General features: G+C 30.9%; 1 protein-coding gene across 3 annotated transcripts in view; it reads left to right on the plus strand.

The window, feature by feature from the left end:
- LOC111628135 (G protein-coupled receptor kinase 1-like) overlaps positions 1 to 22,143 on the plus strand; it is a 213,944-nt gene that overhangs the window by 132,361 nt on the left and 59,440 nt on the right. For all 3 annotated transcript variants that reach the window (XM_023371861.1, XM_023371863.1, XM_023371862.1), the window contains 2 exons: positions 5,578 to 5,677; positions 5,767 to 5,848. In XM_023371861.1, coding sequence (XP_023227629.1) covers positions 5,578 to 5,677; positions 5,767 to 5,848 — 182 coding nt within the window. The remainder of the gene's footprint in view (positions 1 to 5,577; positions 5,678 to 5,766; positions 5,849 to 22,143) is intronic.

Below are 22,143 nucleotides of genomic sequence, written 5' to 3' on the forward strand. Positions count from 1 at the left end.
AGAAATGTTTCTTTCACAAGAAATGTATAAAATTACAGTACTAAACAGACGATAGGTCGCCTAACTCGCCGTAGCGTGACGCTAGACGGCGAAAAATATATATTTAATTATAATAAAGTTACAATAAATTAAGTTAATATATAATTATATATACAGTACCTAATTTATATATAATTAATATATAATTATATGTACAGTACCTAATTTATATATAATTTATATAATACTGTCCAGACGATAGAAATCTCTCCGTAGCGTGGCGCTACGGACGGCGGGTAAGTAGTTCGGCTGCCCGATGACGTTTTACGTATTATAGGAGTTATTTTTACCGTTGTTTACGGATAATGCCACAATTTTTATAGGAATCATAACTATAGGAAACGGTTTTATAAGGGGATCTACTGTAATATTTTTTGTCATTTAATCAAGATATATTTAATAATAATTTACATATTCATAATGTGTCGGGGAAAAAACGTAAAAAGATTCATAGCTACAAATAAAGTCATACTCACAATTAGATTTACATTTGAAAAATTCGTAGCATACCGAACATGATACAATTCCATCGTATCAGATTATTCTTGCTCGATTTTTTTATTTGTAATACATCTATCTCGCGTAGAGTTCCGTTTTCGATGTCCAAGAGAAGTCGTTCGTATGTTTCGACGTTTGTATGTCCGAGTTACTTTACATCATGGCCGCATGATGGTTAGTGACAACAGAAAATTGCAACAGGAATTATTACACGAATTGGTGGTTAGTGACAACAGAAAATTGCAGCGGGAATTATTACAGTAATTATTATTATTGGAGTAGAAATAGAGGATGAAGAAAAATACAGAAAACAGTTTAGTAGGCAAGGGAAACATTAGTGTAACGTTATTAGCGAAGAAAGGAATACAGTTATTACTATGATCACGTTAGAATTTCGTTTGCAAAATGAAAACAAGTATTGGTTACTAGGATATTATTTTTATTTTCTTGTTTAATTGTGTAATAGACACATACACCATATAATGGACACTATATACCAGGAGTTCGCTACTTCTGGTATATAGTGTCTATTATATGGCAGTAAAGAGAATTTATCACGTAACGTATCATACAATTTCATTTTATCACCTTTTTCAATCAGATATTTTACACTTATAGCATTCTAATTAATGCATATTCTTTTAATTTATTTAAATATCGTTATTCGAAATCTAAAACTTTGGCACGCATAAATATCTTTAAAGCTAAGTATGCTTACTATATGGCACGCGGGCTCAAAAAGATTTGCGATAACTGCTATATATGATCGCTCGCATAAGGTCTAACAGATTCCAACTATTTTTATTTTCAGTAAATATTTACGCAAACGAAAAAAGTTGTTTCCACGTCTATAAGTCGGGAAGGTATAAATTTTTTTCAGTTTTTAAATATTTCGTCAATCAAAAATAATCCCGCGGAGCTCCTAGGATCTGAGATGTCAGATACTTCCAGTAAGATTAATTAATATCAAAAATTGCGTTTCAATGTAAACATAATGTAACAAATGATATAAATATATTTTGATTAATTGATTTGTTAAACAAGGAAAAAACTACGGTTTTTTCCTTGTTTAACAAATCAATTAATCACAGTCGGCTGACGATTTTTACACATTTAAAAATACGCCGCAGAAGAGACTAAAACGCCTTCATTTTTTCGTCATGTCCAATCACCAGGGATAAGTCTTCCATTGCAGAGACGACCTTTTATTAGAGACTATGTCTCTGAAAAATTATGCAAAACAGTTTTAAAAAGTTCACCGGTGATCAGTCATTTTTTAAAAGAAACTATGTATTTTTAAGTATTGGCTTGTCACCTGTGAACTTTTTTAAACTGTTTTGCATAGTTTTTCAGAGGCATACTCTCTAATAAAAGGTCGTCTCTGCAATGGAAGACTGTTATCCCTGGTGATTGGACATGGCGAAAAAATGAAGACGTTTTAGCACTGGCGTAGTGAGGAGGGTGCAAGGGGATGCCACTGGCAGAGGGGCGCCCAAATGGTCTCTAAGACAAACTATATGTGTTTCTGGAGGGGAGGGAAGCGCCAATAAAGTGTCGTGTCCCGGGCTCCAGTTATGTTCGCTACGCCACTGCGTTTTAGTCTCTTCTACATATTTAAAAAAAATCGATCTTAAAGCTATAAGTACGGTCGCAATTCCTTCACTAATTATCATCATCAAAAGCATTCAATTCTATTTTTAAACTATTGCTTATACAGTATTATACAAAACTATATGTTAAAGTCGAATTGGTTTTTATCAAATATAAACTTCTGGTATTATATAAATTGTCAAGCTCTGCTGAATTGTGTGAATCATTGATTTTTATTAATTTCTTCATCATTATTCCTTTATATGCGATTTTTGTGATTTTGGAATAGAACGATTGAGTATTCTTTAGTGGATAATAAGTGTTAATAAGTGTTCTCATTCCAGAATTAATCATCTTCCATTCTGTTTATATGATTATGGTCTGCAGGCTTGCTCTCCAATTAAGACTTCCCAATACGGACTAGCGGCTGGAGTTCAAATTGCAACGAACGACAAAGTTCCCAGCAGTGGCGTAGCGTGGGTGTCAGCCGCCCGGGGCGGAGGAAAATTTCGTCGCCCCCTTATTTAGGTATCTCAATTTAAAAGACTAAAATTCAATTTCGTCACAGAATAAGTAATGAAAAATTCCGTGCTAGTGTTGCCACTTTTTTAAAATCGCCGACTCTGACGGCAGGTGAGGTTTGTTCGAACAGAAGTTCCTGATGCATACGTATATCATTTTGCAATGAAGAATAATTTGGAGTGCATGCTGGTTCAAAATCAGTTACAGTTAGCGACTAGGGAGAGTTGGGTAGGAGTAACGTAAGTAATCTAGATGACTTAGCCCTATTGGATATTGGAGGTGTATATAACTACGAATGAATCGTACAAGCAAAAAACAAAAAAAAAAAAAAAAACAAAAAAACAAACGTCAACAGGTCGCGCACGACATCCTCGGACGGAGAGTCAGATGGTAACACTATTCCCACTACTCCGTGCTCATTTCAATCGGTCCGAATCGTAGGTGGACAAAAATATGAAATAAAATGGTTCAAATTCTTACAAGATATTATTATTATTTATTGTCAAATTTTGCCGCTCCCTCTATGCTACGCTACTGGTTCCCAGAGCTTTCAGGCATACCATGAATACACAAAATACGTCAGCAAGACCATTGAAATTAATCTCTGAAATATAGAAGCGTTTATGAAATTAAACAATTTTTTTTAACTTTTTCCTATATAGGGTGATTTTTAATTCACGCAAAACTAAACTATAATAACTTTTCACCTGAATGAGATAGAAATAAAATTCAAAATTAGTACAATGTTTACTTTTTAATGTCCATGATTGATTAATATTAACAGTCATTTTCAAAATGGTGGCACTCACTTGAGAACATGTGTTTATTGTAAAGAATTATCATCAAAATTCTAATTTTCCAATTGGTGGTTTAATTGGTGTGCTATCAGTGATAGCAGAGTTATTGGACCATTCGAATCAAAAAAGAACGTTACTTCTGCTGCATATGTTGAATAAGAAAAAGAAAAGTTGAAAAAGAAGTTTTATCCCAAAATGCTTGTTGGGCATAAACATCGTCGTTCTTGGTTTATGCAAGATAGTGCAAGGCCCATCGCACAAAGCAAGTGTTTAAAAGCCTTTACAACATGTTTGAGAAGCATGTAATCGGATTAGATTATGAAAAATATGTTGGTGAGGGCGTTGAGTGGTTGCCTTATAGCCCCAACTTAAATTCATGTGATTTCTTTTTATGAGGCTATCTTAAAGCCAGAGTATATCACAATGCTCCTACAACTATTGAAATGTTGATAGACACAANCATGTAATCGGATTAGATTATGAAAAATATGTTGGTGAGGGCGTTGAGTGGTTGCCTTATAGCCCCAACTTAAATTCATGTGATTTCTTTTTATGGGGCTATCTTAAAGCCAGAGTATATCACAATGCTCCTACAACTATTGAAATGTTGATAGACACAATACAAAATAATAATAATAATAATAATAATTCCAAGAAAGACCTTTATTACCGTTATTGAATGTTTCAATCGGTTAAAAGCTATTATTGCGAGCGAAGGTAGTCATTTTGAAAACCTAATTCATTAGGCTAAATGGCAATAAATTCAGTGTAATATCCTTTTTGAATTTTCTTTTTGTCTCATATAGTTGAAAAGTTATTAAAGTTTTGCGTGAATTAAAAATCACCTTGTATGTCAAAAATAAATAGTATTTAAACAATTGTGCATTTCAGGAAAATTAAAAAGGAAAAAAAAGAATCAAAATAATTATGAAATAATATGACAATATTTCAATATTTTTATTAAAACAAATAAACTGTTTCAATAAGCTAAATTGTTACTGAAAACTATGATACTGTATGTAAATAATTCAACAAATTTTTGTTGAACGTTGACTTTGGAAAGAGACGAAATTATTTTCAGTTTCCACATATCTCAGAATAATTTATCAGATAAATCTGTGATTGAATTAAAGCTTTTATAATTTTGACAGTACTTCTCTATAAATAGACTGAAAAAGTCCTTTAAAGTTTTTAAATTTCATTGTTTTGTGATCTCTCAATTAGGCCTACTGAAATTTTTAAATGATGTTTCGTTGATGAATTGGCGATGGATGACATTTGATGCGATAATTGTTTTCGAGATGTTTTATGATCAAAATATATTTAAATGCCAGCATTCTCATTGTCTGTTTTCATTGTTCGAATATGTTCTCTTCTTCACTTATTATTTAAAATGGAACTTTCGTTACTTGAAATTAATAGTTAAAACCGAATTTTAAGAAATAAAACAAAATATTTAAAAGAATTTATAAAAAAAACTACATCAAATTGAATTTATACTATTTATAAAATCAAATGTCATTCTTTAAATTTAGATTCCTAAACTTTTTAGATGATGGATCCTTTTTGAAGTTAAAAATTGCCGAATTCCTAAGATAGAAGGACATTTTCTTAATCAAAATTGTAGTTAATCCTCCTAAGTATTTTCTGAATATTTTACCTGTATTCTATTTTTAGATATGTTTATATATACACCAATAAATATAGGCTAAAGGTATATTATATTTTCAGTATTTGTTTTATTATGATTGCAATTAAATCTGTTGGAATCACACTCTTATCGAAAGAAATGTTGAATTTTTGGCAGATCCCGTCGTATGCCAAACCCTTCAGTCATATAGCTAGATATAATATAGGTGTTTTTGAAATTTAAAATAAAATTTTTAAGTGTTCTTTCATAATTAAAGTGTTCTTTAAAAAATTCTTTCATAATAAACAATCACATTATCACATTACAGATGATTTAAATCATGTTTTTACATTTTTTAAAACTAATAACTTTATTATATATTTAAAAATATCTACTCAAAATTATGANATTTTAGATATTGCTATTTGAAAATACATGTCTGATCTAATAAATTATTAATTTATGTGCTTCAATCTGTTTTTTCTTTTTTTTTCTTCAAAGGTATGCAATGAAATGTTTGGATAAAAAACGAATAAAAATGAAACAAGGTGAAACTTTAGCATTGAATGAAAGAATTATGTTATCCTTAGTCAGTACAGGAGTAAGTAATTTTGAGATACATTTAAAATTCTTTAATATGAAATTATTTATTTTCATTAATAATTTATATTGATTTATTGTAATTTTTAGGAAGATTGTCCATTTATTGTTTGCATGACATATGCCTTCCAGACACCAGATAAACTTTGTTTTATATTAGATCTTATGAATGGTAAGAATTATTAATAATTTTATTAATTGATTTTAATATAAATTTAATTACAATTAACTTCTGTTAATATGAATTGCTAGGGGAACAGTAGTTAGTTTGCTTATTGGAAATGTGTATTAATGATTTTCAGAGTCAAGGTCAAAATTGTATAATTTATGTAGTTAAGGATTAATAGGCAATCAAAATCTGTAATTATAATATTTTGAATGTTTACTAAATAAAGTTAAATAAATTTAAATTTGTTCTCAATAAAAAATTTATGCTAAGTTTTGAAGGACATACAACTAATTGAGAGAACAGCAAAAAATTAAATTTATTCACATAAATAAATTAATATTTTAATGATTTTCAAATCAAATAAAATTAGGAAGACTATTTGCTATGTAAGTATAGAGAAGTATAATAGAGTGGTTAAACAAAATATAGCTAAAAGAAATCTGTGAATTTTTTCTGTTGGAGATTGTTTGAAAAAATAGAAATATTTTTTGGCATGAAAAGAGTAATAAAGGAATTAAATTTGGTGCAAAGTAGCCAAACCTGTTGTCACTGTATGCACCCTGATGTTCAAACTAACACAAATTTACATGGGACCACATACATTAAAAGGGGTGAGCATCCTTAAACTTTAACTCTATTTTCTGAGTACAGTAGAATGGTCCTCTAAAACCAGATGTTTGAATTGCTTTACAATAGGAGGTTGATCCTGTCTTTGCGTACTAGGAGAAGAAAATTACTCTACTCAAAATAAAACATTTATTACAGTACCACTTTGCTTTTTACACTTTTTGACATGAATAATAAAATCATTATTAAAAAAAAAAACTGGCAATGAGTTGCATAATTTTCCCAGCTGTTATAAAAACTATTTAAAAATAACTTTTATATTATTAATATAATTAATAAAATTGTGTGTAGCACCATCTGTTATGAGATTTTGTTATAAAAAACTTTTTATATTTTTAATTATTATCAAATGGGAAAAAGCTTAATTCTGAGGATAGGGATGAGTTTTATAGAATATTGTAAAATGATGATAATGAATAACATCTTCATTAAGTCTGATCACTCTCGAGATATATTGTGTGTTTATTCTCTATCTCTCCATCCTGTTGGTCTTTCACAACCAAAATTTAATAGCATCAATGCCATTATATACAAGCTATTGTGCCATATTTTATTTTTTTATCTTCACCCTGTCCTGAGATATTAGGCAAAATAGATTCCCTATGCACATACATACATATTCATGGAATTTTTCATTATATGAGTTTTTTAGATTCAGTGGGTTTCAAAACTTTGAGATTTGCAAAAATCTTGGAGGGTCAAATTTGACATGATTCCATTACTTTCCCTTGTTGAAAACATATGTTTACATAACAAGGGAAAGTAATAGAAAGTAATAGGGTTATTTCTGTGGGGGTTGGGAAGGTAATTCATAGTTTACTTAAATGAGTTTTGGTAAAATTTTTGTTTGCTTTATTTATGAAAATTAAAGTCGAGACAATGGTATTTGCCAGGGCAATGGCAAAATTTACTTTATTGGTTAATTTTCTTTTTAAGGTAAGTTATACTGTCATTTTTTGCATGTAATTGGTTGTGCCACAATCTTTGTGTAGTTTTTAATAATTAAACAATTTATTTTAAAGCAGCACAGTGAAAGTTTAAAACCCGGAACTGTGAAATATGTCCAGTCTCAATTTACCAAAGTTCTAGTTATGACAAATTATATTTATGATTGCTTAAGCTAACATAATCTCTGTTATAGTAAAGATCAATGAAATTAGAAATTACTGCCTCCATTATAACATTAAAACCTCAGTTAAAATGCATTCGAACAATAAAATTTCAAAAATACAAAATAAAAAAATAAATGGTATAATTAAATTTATAATGCATATATTAGTGTTATTGAATTCTGACTATTTGGACTTTGACTTAATTGTCTTTTTATTTTTACCGGAACAAAAAGTATGATGATACAAACTGTCTTGTAGCATTAATTTTTAATAACATGTATAAAGAAACTAAGTGGTTTGGAAATTAAACATCAATACAGTAATAATAATTTTAAATTATCAGTGGTCATTTCAGTGACCTTGTTAGGTAAAAAAAGTCACTAACTGACTACATATACAGGAACAATTTTCAGGGGTGATTTCTTCACCTGCAAACACCTGGAGTAATTTCAAATATATTTTTCAAAAAAAAAATTGTTTTCTCAGATAGTGTGCAAAGTTTCAAGATTTTCTGTAATGCTGTTGCTGAAATGTAAGCAATTGAAAAGTGCAAAAAATGGCCAAAAAAAGATGTTTTTTCTTTTCTTTTTCTTCATTTGGCACTGCAGACACTCATTGAGAGAAAACTATTGGGTCTAGAAAGCTTGTTATCAATGAGCTGCTCACAAAACTTCCTGGTCGACAGGTCAAAGTTGATGGGGTTTCCCATAGAGCTAATTTAGTTTTATGGCTTAATTTTATGCTTACAAGGATAAAATTGCATAGAAAGAAATGAATTTTATTCAAAATGTTACTCAGAATTACAAAAGCTCTAATTTATGTAAATTAAAACTTTTTATAATAATTTTTCTAAACGGTGTATCAAAAGTGTTGGTTGGCTTTAGCAGAAATGAATATTGAAAGCGTTCAATTAACAGTGCATTTGGTCAGCAGCACTTTCAGTCGAGTGTTGATTGAATTGTATGTATTATGTTCTGACATAATAATACAATTATTAAACAAAAGCAATTGATATCCAAATAAAAACTTGAGATGTAAAAATTTATGACAATTTAGACAACAGTCAAAATTTTTCTTAGCAATTTTTCTTTGGTAAAGACAAGCTTGGTGCTTGGATGCAGGTTTCACAAGATTTTTACCTATATTATTGTTTTCTACATTTTGCCTTCAAGCACCAAACTTATCCTTACTAAAGAAAAACTGCTAAAAAAATTTTGACTTGTCTAAATTTTAATAAATTCTTACTTGGCATAATTCTTTTACATCTGGGGTGTTTTTTCTGGATAAATTATATTACTCTAATAATGATCAATTTGTTGGGTACTGAATTTGTGAATTCTAAATTATATTTGGAATTCTGTTAGCCTGAAGAGTATGACATTGCATTGTTGAAAGTATTTACTTTTTACACATTTTTAAAAGATTAATGGTGAAAAACAGTTTGTATTTTTGTATTTATTGTAATTATTGGTGTCAATGACCTCAGGGTTCTTTTACTTAGGCTTGATACTTGGTTTCAGTGTAAAACTTGACGATCTAAGTACAAAGTTCATATATTTTAGCAGCATTTAATAGAAACTATTAATCATTTATTTGTTGAAGCATTATTAGTAAACTTGCAAAGAAACAAAATATAATTAGTTAAGATAAAATACAATTAGCAGGTTTAGTCTAAATATAAACATCCTTGTTTTGTTGTCATATAACAATACTGACATTACAGGTTGCACAACAGAATTTTTATATAGATTTGAGACTTTGCATTGCAAAAAATTGATGATAGTTTAAATCATAAAAAGAAAAAAGAAATTGCACAGTGATTCAGGAAATAATTGAATAATCAAATGATTTTTGCAACTTTGGCAACACCATTTACAAAATATGAGTATGCATTTATGTTCATTTATTTATTCTATAAAGATTTATAAGAAAAAGCAGTGTAAATAAAAATACCAAAAAAATTGAAAATTTGTAAATTCTTCAAGGCAATTTCAAAGTCATGAATTGAATGGTCAATGCAGTTAAAGTGTCAGCCTCTGGAGAACTTGAGATCTTATCTTGGATGAGCAGTTTACCAGGAATTTTTTACTAGCAGTTTTCCATGGATAAGTTGCATCCAATTTCTTACCACCTGACTGATCATTCCTTGTTGACCTGGCCAAACCTATGATAAATATGAAAAAATGGCAATATTTTAAGGAGACCATTAGAAATGACCTTCTCTAATTTTTCCTAGTTTGATATATATCATAATACTTTATTCACAATAAAGTCACTCAATGCAAGTGTGGGGTTTGCCGATTGGGTGGAAAGGGTCACGACAATTGAGCAGTCAAAACAGTCATGTGCGCATGCAAAGACTCATTGACACAGGTTTACCATTTGAAACTATTTAATAGATATATAAATTTCCTTACAACTATTCATATAATGAAGCATAAAGCCTATCCAACAGTGGGAAACAAGTCAATTCAAAAAAAGTCCAAATGTTCCAGTGATCGTTTTGTTTTTTCTGGTAAAGGTGACAAGGAGAGCAATGGCCCCAGGCACACAGCATAACTTGCAGAGATGACCTCCGATGACCAGTTGTACCTGGGCAAATCTTAACGTGACGGGATAGCGAAAACGAATCCTAGGGTGTTGAATGAGCCTTTGTTGTTGAAGGACAGGAGCACAGAATTCCAGGAGAGGAGCACTATGAACCAAAAACACCTTGACCTTGAAATGTGGTTTTATAATTTCCCATAAAGCCATCTTTTCATTGGTCTCAACTCGTCACCTGGTGACAATTCAAAACCGATTGGAGGGTGCGGGAGAGGTCAGTTTTGCAACTAAATATGACTCCTCTCCAGCCATGTTTCCCTTGACTTTAGTTTTTTCTGTTGTTTAAATAATAAAAAACTTTCATTGTTTAATCAAGATCTTTAATTTCTCAATTGATAGTCTCCATTCAGATCTCCATGCTGACCCCCTCTGGGTCCTCGCACAAGTATCAAGCATTTGTGAGAAAAATTACTTTTAATGCATGAAAAGAAGATACTAAATATTGATAGAATGGGAATAAGTGAGATGAGATGGCTAGGAAGAGGACTGTGTTTCAGAATGCATAGTACATTCCTCTGGCAATGATGAACAACACCACTGGAATGGAGTTGGGGTGATACTAAACAAAGCAATAGCGAGGTTGTTAACATTATGTTGTTGATCACCATCTCTTCCTCTTTGTAAAACTATTTATTTCCTAAACAGTAAAAATTTTGAAATTCCTTTTTTACTTTTTTCACAAGTTATACTTTTACACCATTGTATATGAGCAATGGATGTTATGTATGTAGAAAGTTTCTGTTTTAGTCTTGAATTACTGGGATCTCAACAACAAGTTGTGAGTGTCACATGATACAAGTCTATTCAGTGATTGATTACAATTATAATATTTAAAAATTTGATACTATATGATTCACTTAACTCACTTCTTTATGTTACAACACAAATAATTTAACAATTGCAAAGGGTGTTTTTGTTTCTTTGTAGTTTTGCTGCACATCTATCTGGAAGTAGGATGTTTATAATGTATAATTTTGAAGAAAAAAAATGCTCAAAGTTAATGGTATATAAATTTTTATAATAGCAAAATACTAATATCTTTTGTATACTGGCACAATGAAGTGACTTTTCTTCAACACTAGGCAAGTTTCAATCTTTATTCAGTTAGAACGCTTTGCTATACATCTACGTTTCGGGCATTTGCCCCTCCTCAGCCAACTAAATATATATAAAACATTATATGGATACAACCGAACACAAATAAAAACTAAAAAACGTACAAAAAATTTTTTGTGAAACATACCTCACTTCGATACAAACACCAAATATACAGTAGAACACCAGACGACTCATAGGTTTACATAACGTTTCCACCATAAATTCCGTTTTATTTTTACAATAACATAATTTGTTATCTTAATTTTTACTACATGGACAAAATAATTGATAAACTTTACAGATTTAAAATCTAAAAATTACAAATTTCAACTATTACCTAAAGTCGTACCATTCTTATCCGTTCTTTCAAGCGTATCTCATAAGCCTTTCCTGTCACACCGTCAACTAGTTAGACGATTTGCATATATTACGATGTGCCGTGATTTGATGAGCTAACAGGTCAATCAATAAACATTTGTAAGCTTGGAGGAAAATATAAAAACTATTTTTTGATATTGTAAAGCACCATTATCTTTTAAATTTTATCCTGCGTATTTTCCGAACCTTCGTCCGTTTATCCAATTTACATATGACATCAGTACAGCACTTTTTTTGTATTAAAAAATTTTTTTTGAATATTATTTAATTGAAATTAATTAATTATTTTTGTACCATTCTATTAATCTAATACATGTTAATCTAATACATTTTATTTATAATATTTTCAACCAATTTTCATGAATTTTAACGCTTAGGTTTTTGTTTATACAACCTTGATGTTTATTTCTTGATATTTCCACACTTTCTTTAAATTTTCTGTCATAAATTCGTTTTTCTTTATGTAAAATCTGTATATTTGATTGATCTATATTACAGTTATTGATTACGCAGTGATCGTGGAAGACAGAGGTCAGACGACTATATTTTAAATCAGATATGTGTTCTTTTACACGTGTTTTTAATGTTCTTTTAGTTTCACCTATATAAAAACTATTACTTTTACAAGTACAGGGTATTTTATAGACAACATTTTTAATTTCGTTTTTATTCTCTATTTTATTTTTTGGACGTTGCTTCGCATTTAATCTAGATATTAAATTTTTATAATTTGGTGCAAGTTGTATATTGTTTTTCCTAAGTTCTTTATTAATTTTTTCATACACATGTTTTATGTATGGAAAGCTTAAGTATTTAATTTTTCTCTTTTCTTCTTCTCTCTTGGGAGGAAAAGCAACACTATTATCGATGTTTTTTTGCCAATTGTTGATTAATCTTGTAGGGTATCCATTTAAACTGAATTTTCTGTGTAAGTCGTTAATATATTTTCTTTTCGTTTCTNTCTTTTCTTCTTCTCTCTTGGGAGGAAAAGCAACACTATTATCGATGTTTTTTTGCCAATTGTTGATTAATCTTGTAGGGTATCCATTTAAACTGAATTTCCTGTGTAAGTCGTTAATATATTTTCTTTTCGTTTCTTGTTCGCTGGTTCTGCTAAGTATATTCTTATATTCCATATAGAAAATGTTCTTTTTTATATGCAAAGGGATATTCGAACGATAATTTAATGTTTTATTGATCGAACATTGTTTTCGAAAAGGTTCAAGTATTAATTTGTTGTCTTTCCTTTTGATCATCACGTCGAGGTATGTTATGCTATTATCAGTTGTTTCTTTTTCTATAGTAAATTGGATTTCAGTATGAATATTATTTATTAATTTATCTATTTCGTCTGTTTTTATTTCAACTTCATTATATACTATTAGGATATCATCTACATACCTTCTATAGTAATGTATACCTAGAATGTCTTTTATTTTCGTGTCAATCTCAATCATTATCAATTCTGCTAGTTTCGGTCCTATAACCGACCCCATACTAATGCCGTCTTCTTGCGTGTAATATTTATTATTTATTTCAAAATAATTACTCTTATAGGCAAATTCAAGTAAATCTATAACATAAAGTTCGACATTCATTTTCTTTAACTGATCGTTAATCATTTGCCATGTGATTGATGGATACATTTCGACTATATCAAGACTAGCCAGTTTAAACGTATTTTTTATCTAAAACTTTTTTAAATCTTGTAAAAATTATTCTATATTTTTCATCGAATAAATTGAGTTTTCGTAACTTTTAAGTTTTTCTTTCAAATATTTTTCTAAGTTATAATATACAGTAAATTTGAAATCAACGATTGGTCGTACCTTTTCATTTTGTTTATGGGTTTTTAGTTGAATGTTTAGTCTAGGGTTCTTTTGTTATCTTCAGATAATATGAATGCTTTTTCATTTTTTGTAACATCCTTTAGCTTTTGTAGTTTGTTAATTCGTTTTTTTAATTCTTCGTATATTATTTTTCTTGGATTTATCGGTAGTTCTCTGAAATTTTTTCTATTTATGATTTCTAATTTTTTTAATATTATCCAGTCTTGGGTTACAACTACAATTTGTTTGGACTTATCTGCCCTGATTATATTAAGATTATTGTCATTTAAGTACTTGTACAATTTTTCTATTTCAGCATTGTATTTGTAATAATTTTTATCTCTGACTATTGTTCTATCTTTTTGTCTCACAATATGATTTTTTATAATGTTACTTAAGTTGGTTTTCATTATCTCAGAATTTACTTCTGTCAGTCCTGCACATGCTTTATCTAAGGTTGGTATTAAAATACGCAGTGTAAAATTTGAAAAGATAATGGTGCTTTACAATATCAAAAATTAGTTTTTATATTTTCCTCCAAGCTTACAAATGTTTATTGATTGACCTGTTAGCACATCAAATCACGGCAAATCGTAACATATGCAAATCGTCGAACTAGTTGACAGTGTGACAGAAAAGGCTTATGAGATACGCTTGTAAGAACAGATAAGAATGGTACGACTTTAAGTAATTTGTAATTTTTAGATTTTAAATATGTGAAGTTTATCAATTATTTTGTCCAAGTAGTAATAATTAAGATAACAAATTATGTTATTGTAAAAATAAAACGGAATTTATGGTGGAAACGTTATGTAAACCTATGAGTCGTCTGGTGTTCTACTGTATATTTGGTGTTTGTATCGAAGTGAGGTATGTTTCACAAAAAATTTTTTGTACATTTTTTAGTTTTTATTTGTGTTCGGTTGTATCCATATAATGTTTTATATATATTTAGTTGGCTGAGGAGGGGCAAATGCCCGAAACGTAGATGTATAGCAAAGCGTTCTAACTGAATAAAGATTGAAACTTGCCTAGTGTTGAAGAAAAGTCACTTCATTGTGCCAGTATACAATACATAAATACAACACGGTTTCGACAAAAACAACACTAATATCTTTGTTAAAATTAGAAAAATACTTCACACAATAATCCACTTCAATGCATATTAGAAAAACTTTAAAAAAGTAAGGTTTAAACATACAGCATACAGTGTTATATTGACACCTTACTTGACTGTGCTGCTTTTAACATGTTATCCATATAACACAGTACATAAGACACATGGAAAATTTTAAACTTAATTATCTTGCGAATGCTTGACAGTTTTATTGCATGGCTTTACCAAAAATTAGATTAGTACAGGAAATTCTCATTAGTTCAAAATTTGAAGGACAAAATAATTGCAATTTTGACTTATCTAGTTTTGAATTATCCTGGATTTCCATATATTTGTACAATATGACAAATGCCATGTGACTGACATAGCCGTATTCTATTTCTTTAATAAATTATATATACAGAATGATAGTTTTGTTAACTAATAGTTATTAATAATATAAATAAACTGCAGGTAAACAGAACATACCCAGTGAGAATCTCACAGGTTGTCAGATAGGTTTTATAAATAGTGAAGTAGAATTTTTTGAAATTTAGCTAAATTTATTTGTAAAGTAGTCAGTTGCCCAAATCTAGTAGCCTAGAGCCTACAAATATCTCAATCTGCTACTATTAGCCTAATTCTGCCTAGCTGTATTTTACGAGATAAGAAAGCGCATTCCAAGAATAAGGTGACTCTTAAAAATGTGTTACTGTAAAGCAAATCCATGTTGACCAGATAAGAGATGTTCTTGATCTATTGTTCTCTTATAGTATGGAGGCACTTTGATCTAAACAAACAAGTTAACATTTGCACATCACAGTTTGGACAGAATTTTCAATTTGAGTTTTGAAATAGTTGTATTTTGATCTAATTAAATTTGTTAGCATGCAAATCTGTATATTCCCAGCTTACTAAACAGTTACAAAGTAATGTGGTTCTGAACTATCGAAGTTCATATTAATCTGGATTTCTTGTACTGTGATATACAAAGTGTGACAATTTAATTTTTGGAATGGCCATGTAGTGTTGCTAGTGACTTAATTATATTGAAATGACATATGCATTTCTGTTGGAACATTCTTGAACTAGTATGTATTTTAATTTCAAATCAATAGAGCTATTGTTAATTAGCTAATGGGAAGGTAATAGTTATCTGTATGTACTATTTGGCATAAAAATGGGTGACTGAAATTTAGAGCAACATATTAATATTAAATTTTGTGTGAAAATCACCAAATGCGCTACTGCAATCAGCAAATACACGTTACAGTACGACTCAGAAACAAAACATCAGAGCATGTAATGGAAAGGTTCATCATGCCCTAAAAAACGCACGCATATCACACTTGCAGTTTAAGACCATGCTTGTGTGTTTCTTCAATCAAAAGGGAATAAATAGTCCATAGAGAATTTATTGAACAGGCAAACAGTCGACCAACAATGCTATTTAGAAGTACTGCATAGATTATGAGATTCTGTTCAAAGGAAAAGACCTGAACTGTGTCCGACAAGTGGAGCATTCATTATGTCAACTCACCGTGAGACATTTTCTGACCAAAAAATGATTACCCACATAGATCAGTCTGTCTATTCAACTGACTTAGTTTCTTGTGATTTCTGGCTATTTCCAAAATTAAAAGCTGTGCCGAAACAACAAAGATTTACTAATATAACTGATGTGTGAGACAGTTGATCAACAGTATCATGGCAAATGAATTCCAGGCTTGCTTCTAGGAATGGGAATGTTGTTTAAGTCAGTGTATAGATGCACAAGGAGAATACTTTGAAGGTGACAATAGCCACAAGTGTACAGTTTCACACGTATAATTTTTAAAGATGCATTCTGGGAATTAAATTATCACACCTTGTATATCAAACTTTCAACATATTTAAAGGGAACCATTTCTGTTGGTCTCCTTTTTAGTGCAGCAAGGTGAAAAAAAGAAAACAACTACTATTAATATACATGATATTGTAAGTTTAAGCTTTCTAAATATTTACTTGATTTATTTTTGTTTGATATTTTGTTTCATATAATAGTGGTTTATTTCATGTACAATTGAAATGTTACAAACAACAATAATTTGATAACTATAATTAAAGAGGTGTTTGAAAAACAGGATATGAATTTTAATTAGTTAATTGTATTTGCTAAATATATGAAATTTCGATATATAGGTGTAAATAAGAAGTAACTAAAGTAGACAAAAATATTTTATTTGGGCTTTGTTAAAAATGCATCTTTGTTGTTGTTTGAATGTATCATAGATACAAAGTTTATAAATGGAAACAAATATCTAGTGTTCGGACTCTGACTTGGAAATCTAAACTTGACTTGGACTTGTCTAGTCTTAAAATACCAAAGGTTCGCCAAACCCTCATGTATATGACATGAACCTATGAATTATAATAAATATATAATTTCAAAATTTTATATGCACAAAATAAAATTTATAATATATATAATATTGAAAAAGTTATTTTTGAGTTTTAAGAATTATACTTGGTCTAGTTAAACTATCATAATGAATCATAAGTATGGACACTTTTTCATTGTTACTAATATTATATCACTCCTGGAATGTATTAATAGTACAAGGTGGGCAGAAAGGATGGACTGTTTTTTTAAAAATCACAACGTTTGTAATGTTTCTACAAAAGATATTTGTTTGAAGATGTGAGTTTGTATTGAAATAGCATTTTACAGAATCAAGTGTGGAAAACAACATCTCTTATGTGGTGTCTGTTATCAGTGATGCATTTTTGGAGGTGATTTTAGCAACTTCCATGCAAATAGCTTCCTTCAGTTCTTGCAAAGAATGGGCTTATGCTCATATACATGTGCCTTGAGGTGTTCCCACAAGAAATAAATTTACATGGATTAATCAGGAGAATAAGGAGGCCAATAAATGTCACTGAACCTGGAAATGTGGCAACCAGGGAAGAGGTGACAAATAACATCAATTGATGTTCTAGTGTGGGCTGTCGCCTCATCCTGTTGAAACCACACACGTCTGATGGGAATACGTTTCCATTGTACACAAGGATGCGGAAATGTATTTCCATCAGATGTGTATGACTGAACAATCCCCATTACATATGACTGAGGAAACAGTCATACACAAACACATGGTGTTCTATCATTCATGGCTCCAAGCCTTCAACTGAAAAGATAATGCTAAAACCTCACTACTTTTGCTCTACCACCTGGTGGTGAGTTCTAGCCATTTCAAAAATGTCCATCCTTTCTGCTCCACCCTTTATATATTTAAATAGTTTTAACATTTTCCAGCAACAAGATTAATAAAAATCAAAGATTTCCTGCTGACTAAACAGCCATCTTCAGGATCAAACTATGAGGGCTGTTTGGAAATCACTTCCAAGAGGTATGAAATAAAACAGGAAAAAAAGAAAACTATATTTATCATACACAAAAGTTGCACACACACACACAAACAATTTTTCATTATAATCATCATATAAATTCAGACATTTGTAACAGTGTGACGCCATCTTCTTTATACCTTTTACAAAGAATGTTGCCACCAAGGACATCATCCATTCTCGAACACCATCCATCAGCTCTTCATTCTCAAATCACTGCAACCTCAACCACATTTTCATTTTTGAAAACAAATGATAATTGTTCAGTGCAAGATCTGGGCTGTAGGGTGAATAGTTAAACACTTTCTGTTAAAACTGTTGGAGCAACTCTTCTGTGCATGTGGCCATGTGAGGGCTTGTATTTTTTGTGAACTGAAACAATGCCTGATATCAACATGCTTTGTTTCAATATACACACCACTTCACATTGGAAAATATGTTCAACAGACACAGAACCAACTTCCAGTGCATATAACACAAAAATGTCTTTCCTCTTGTTCTGAATCGCCTATTGAAGGTTTTTGAGGGTTTTGCAATATTCATCCACAGTAATGGTTGTAATTTACTTCATAAACTCTATCAGCAACATTCCCTTATGGTTTGAAAAGACTGTAGCTATAAGCTTCTTGTTTGAAAATGTTGATTTTACCTACTTAGGTTTGTTTAGCAAGATCATACGCATTCACTGTTTTGGTTGTGTGTGTGTGTGTGTTTTTTTTTCTGTATATTCTGAAGGTAAAACCACATCTTGTCACCTGTTATTATCATGTTGTTATCATGTTCAGAAAAGCATCACCATTCGTGTTATAGCATTGCATTTCATTCGCTTTATTCTATGATCTTCTGTGAGGTGCTTGGGAACCCACCTGACACAATACTTGTGATAACTTAGAGTCAGACTCTGATAGTGTTGTTTGCTCAATTGCAGAAAATTTACTAAGCAGTTCCAATAATGTGAAGCAGTGACACTCACAAATCACTTTGTCCACTCATTTGACAAAGTTATAAGTTACCACAGATGGTCTTCCTTGTCCACCTTTATCAAACTATCCATTGGAATTATTCCCTCACACAACCTTCATTCATGAACTTTTCCCTGTAGATGGTATTCATGCTGCAATGGATTTTGGCTGCACTCCATCCTTCAGCTTGCAAAAAGTGAATTGGAATGAACCTGACATTTGGCAGAAACTTTAATTACAACAGACATCAGTCTTTGCTTGCTACAGTCTATCTTGTGCATGTTTCACAGGGCATGGAATCTTCCTTGCATATTTGCAAAGATTCTGGAAAACATTGGCTAACAAATGCCAATGTGACAAAAGAAGCAAGCAAAACTTATTACACTTTCTCTTTGACTGTTTCAACTAAGACATCATCAGAAACCCTTTTCAGGAATTGTTTAACAGAAACACTTAATTGGCCCCAAACCCAGCAGATGTCATGAACAAAAAAACTTTGGGTATGCCTGCATATATTCATCAAACTAGGGCACTGAGACCCACTTCCTTAAACAGAGAAGAACCCATGGAGGAAACAACAGTCATACTTGTCACTGTCCCATTTTACATGTTTATGTCACTGAAGATAAGGAAGATTACAAAGACAACTATAGCTCGATCCTTCCAATCAAGAAACTACTTAGTACAAGTAGAATACTGACACTTTAAATTTCTTAAAGAATAACATTGAAAATCTTTCTAAAACTTTTCTGTTATTTTTAATCACAAACCCTGCAATTAATTTTGGCTGGACGGCCAAGTTGTGAAGGTGGCAGCCTACTGCTCTGGGAGATCTGGGATCAAACTCAATGGGTCAAAAAATAGCCATGAATTTTTCAGGATTGGTCCATCCAGATATGTTGGGCTTCGTCTCTCACCACCCGGCCACTCCATTGTGGGCTTGGATGACCTCATAATGGAAATCAAGAGACAACATGTAAATACAATCTCTTTACACACCGGTGTTTAAATACAATAAAATAAAATACTCTTCAAACCTTTAACCGGAGTGGTTCTATTTTTAGACTTGCGAAAGTTTTCGTCGCCCCTCCTGGGCACTTCTTCAGGCTAAAACGAATGGGCCTTTAATATTCGAATCATTTGAAATTGTTCCGAATTCATGTTGTGCATACTTCATATTCATCCCTTTAAACGCTGCTATCTATCAAAATCTCTTCCAAATTCTATCGTTGTACTGCGCATGCTTCATACTCATCTCTTTAAATGCTTTTATCCAGCAAAATCTGCCATGCTATCGATAGGGCCATTTCAAATATCTCCATCAAATATCTCCATGGCTAGAGGCCATGGAGATATTTAAGGCAGGAAGAAACGGCACGTGCATTAATTATAAAGAGGAAATGGCCCTATCGATAGCATGACAGATTTTGCTGGATAAAAGCATTTAAAGAGATGAGTATGGAGCATGCGCAGTACAACGATAGAATTCGGAAGAGATTTTGATAGATAGCAGCATTTAAAGGGATGAATATGGAGCAAGCGCAACACGAATTAGGAACAATTTCAAATGATTTGAATATTAAAGGCCCATTCGTTTTAGCCTGAAGAAGTGCCCAGGAGGGGCGACGAAAACGTTCGCAAGTCTAAAAATAGAACCACTCCGGTTAAAGGTTTGAAGACAACATGTAATTGTAAATTCTGTCTATAATACAGGTCTGCAAAATACCAGTTTAAGTAGACAGAAAAAACATTATCAGATGGTTAATTGAAGAATGTATTCTAGGTTTATGGACAGATTAACCTATCCCATATTAAAATTTTTCTCCATTGTGTGTAGTTTCCATGTTAAATTTTTATCAATGTTAAACCTAATGAAAATTTTATGTTTTTTAAAAAATAATTGTGGCTATTGTATTGTCCAAAATTATTTTTTTATTTTTCACAAGCAAAACAGATATATTAATAAAAATGTAATAACCAAAAAATTATATTTTGAAAGTTATTTTTAATAAAAATTATAATGACTAGCGACATCTAGTTCCAAAAACATACTGATATTGTAAGAAGATATCTCGGGTCAAATGCTCAAGGTCAGAGGTCATGACCCCGAGAATTGTCGGGAATAACACAGGACAGGTTAAAAGAACATAAGAAAGCAATTTAATAAGGAGCGATAAACACAGTACTGGCAGCAGATTTGATAATTAATAAAAAATGCTTTGACTAAATGTAATTGTCAACTTAGAAAAACAATTTACTATGAATTAGACAAAAATTTAGTTATTTTCCCAATACCTTAAAACAGAACAAGAAAGTAGAAAATAATGCCCAAATCCATAGATCAAATTCTTTAACAAAAATTATGCATAAATAAACTTAGTAGCATTAAATTAAATAAATTTGTATCAATTCTTACACTCTTGCATTAATCAATAGTTTAGTCATTGACAAATAGTATTTTTGTAATTATTCATTTAATTTGTTAAAACCATATTAATCTTTAAGTAAATATGGTATATTTTAATTCACAGTCAATTACGTCAAGGAAAAAATAAATTGAGTCTTTAAAAATTATTAGTTTTGAGTCTAACAGATGAAATATATGAATTGCTCAATTGAAAAGTGGACACGTGTCATATTTCATAGCACAAAGTAGCAATACCTTACAGGTGAGTAAGCTCAACATAAGTGAAGCACATCTGCATTAAGTATTGGCAGGAATAAATTTTATCTCCAGTAATTGGCAGATTAATGTTAAGTTAGTTACAATGGAAGCATCCAGTATTGAACAATGGGTGTTGGTTTGGTTTTTAGTGGCTGAATGGGATAGGTGTGCTGACATCAATAAATGATAATGTTATACATTAACAAACACCCTGAGTTTCTCCTTCATATTGTTTCAGGAAATGAGACATGGTGCTATCATTATGCTCCAAAAACAAAGAACATGAGCAAGCAATGGAAGCACTCAGTCTCTGGTTGCTCATTAGTTCATAACAATACCTATGATGGAAAAGTGATGTTGACTTTTTTTTTCAACTGCCTTGTGACTTATACATTTTCAGACTTCTCAAGAAAGCTTTGCGAGGGCAAAGATTCATGTTGGATGATGAGGTAAAGGGTAGGATTGAAGAACATATTTTGCTGGCAGCTACCAGAATCTTACATGAGGGGCATCAATCTGCTTGTGAGACTCTGGAATCTT

Source organism: Centruroides sculpturatus, unplaced genomic scaffold, assembly GCF_000671375.1.
Source record: "Centruroides sculpturatus isolate CEXI.00-Female unplaced genomic scaffold, Cexi_2.0 scaffold511, whole genome shotgun sequence".
Taxonomy (NCBI): domain Eukaryota; kingdom Metazoa; phylum Arthropoda; class Arachnida; order Scorpiones; family Buthidae; genus Centruroides; species Centruroides sculpturatus.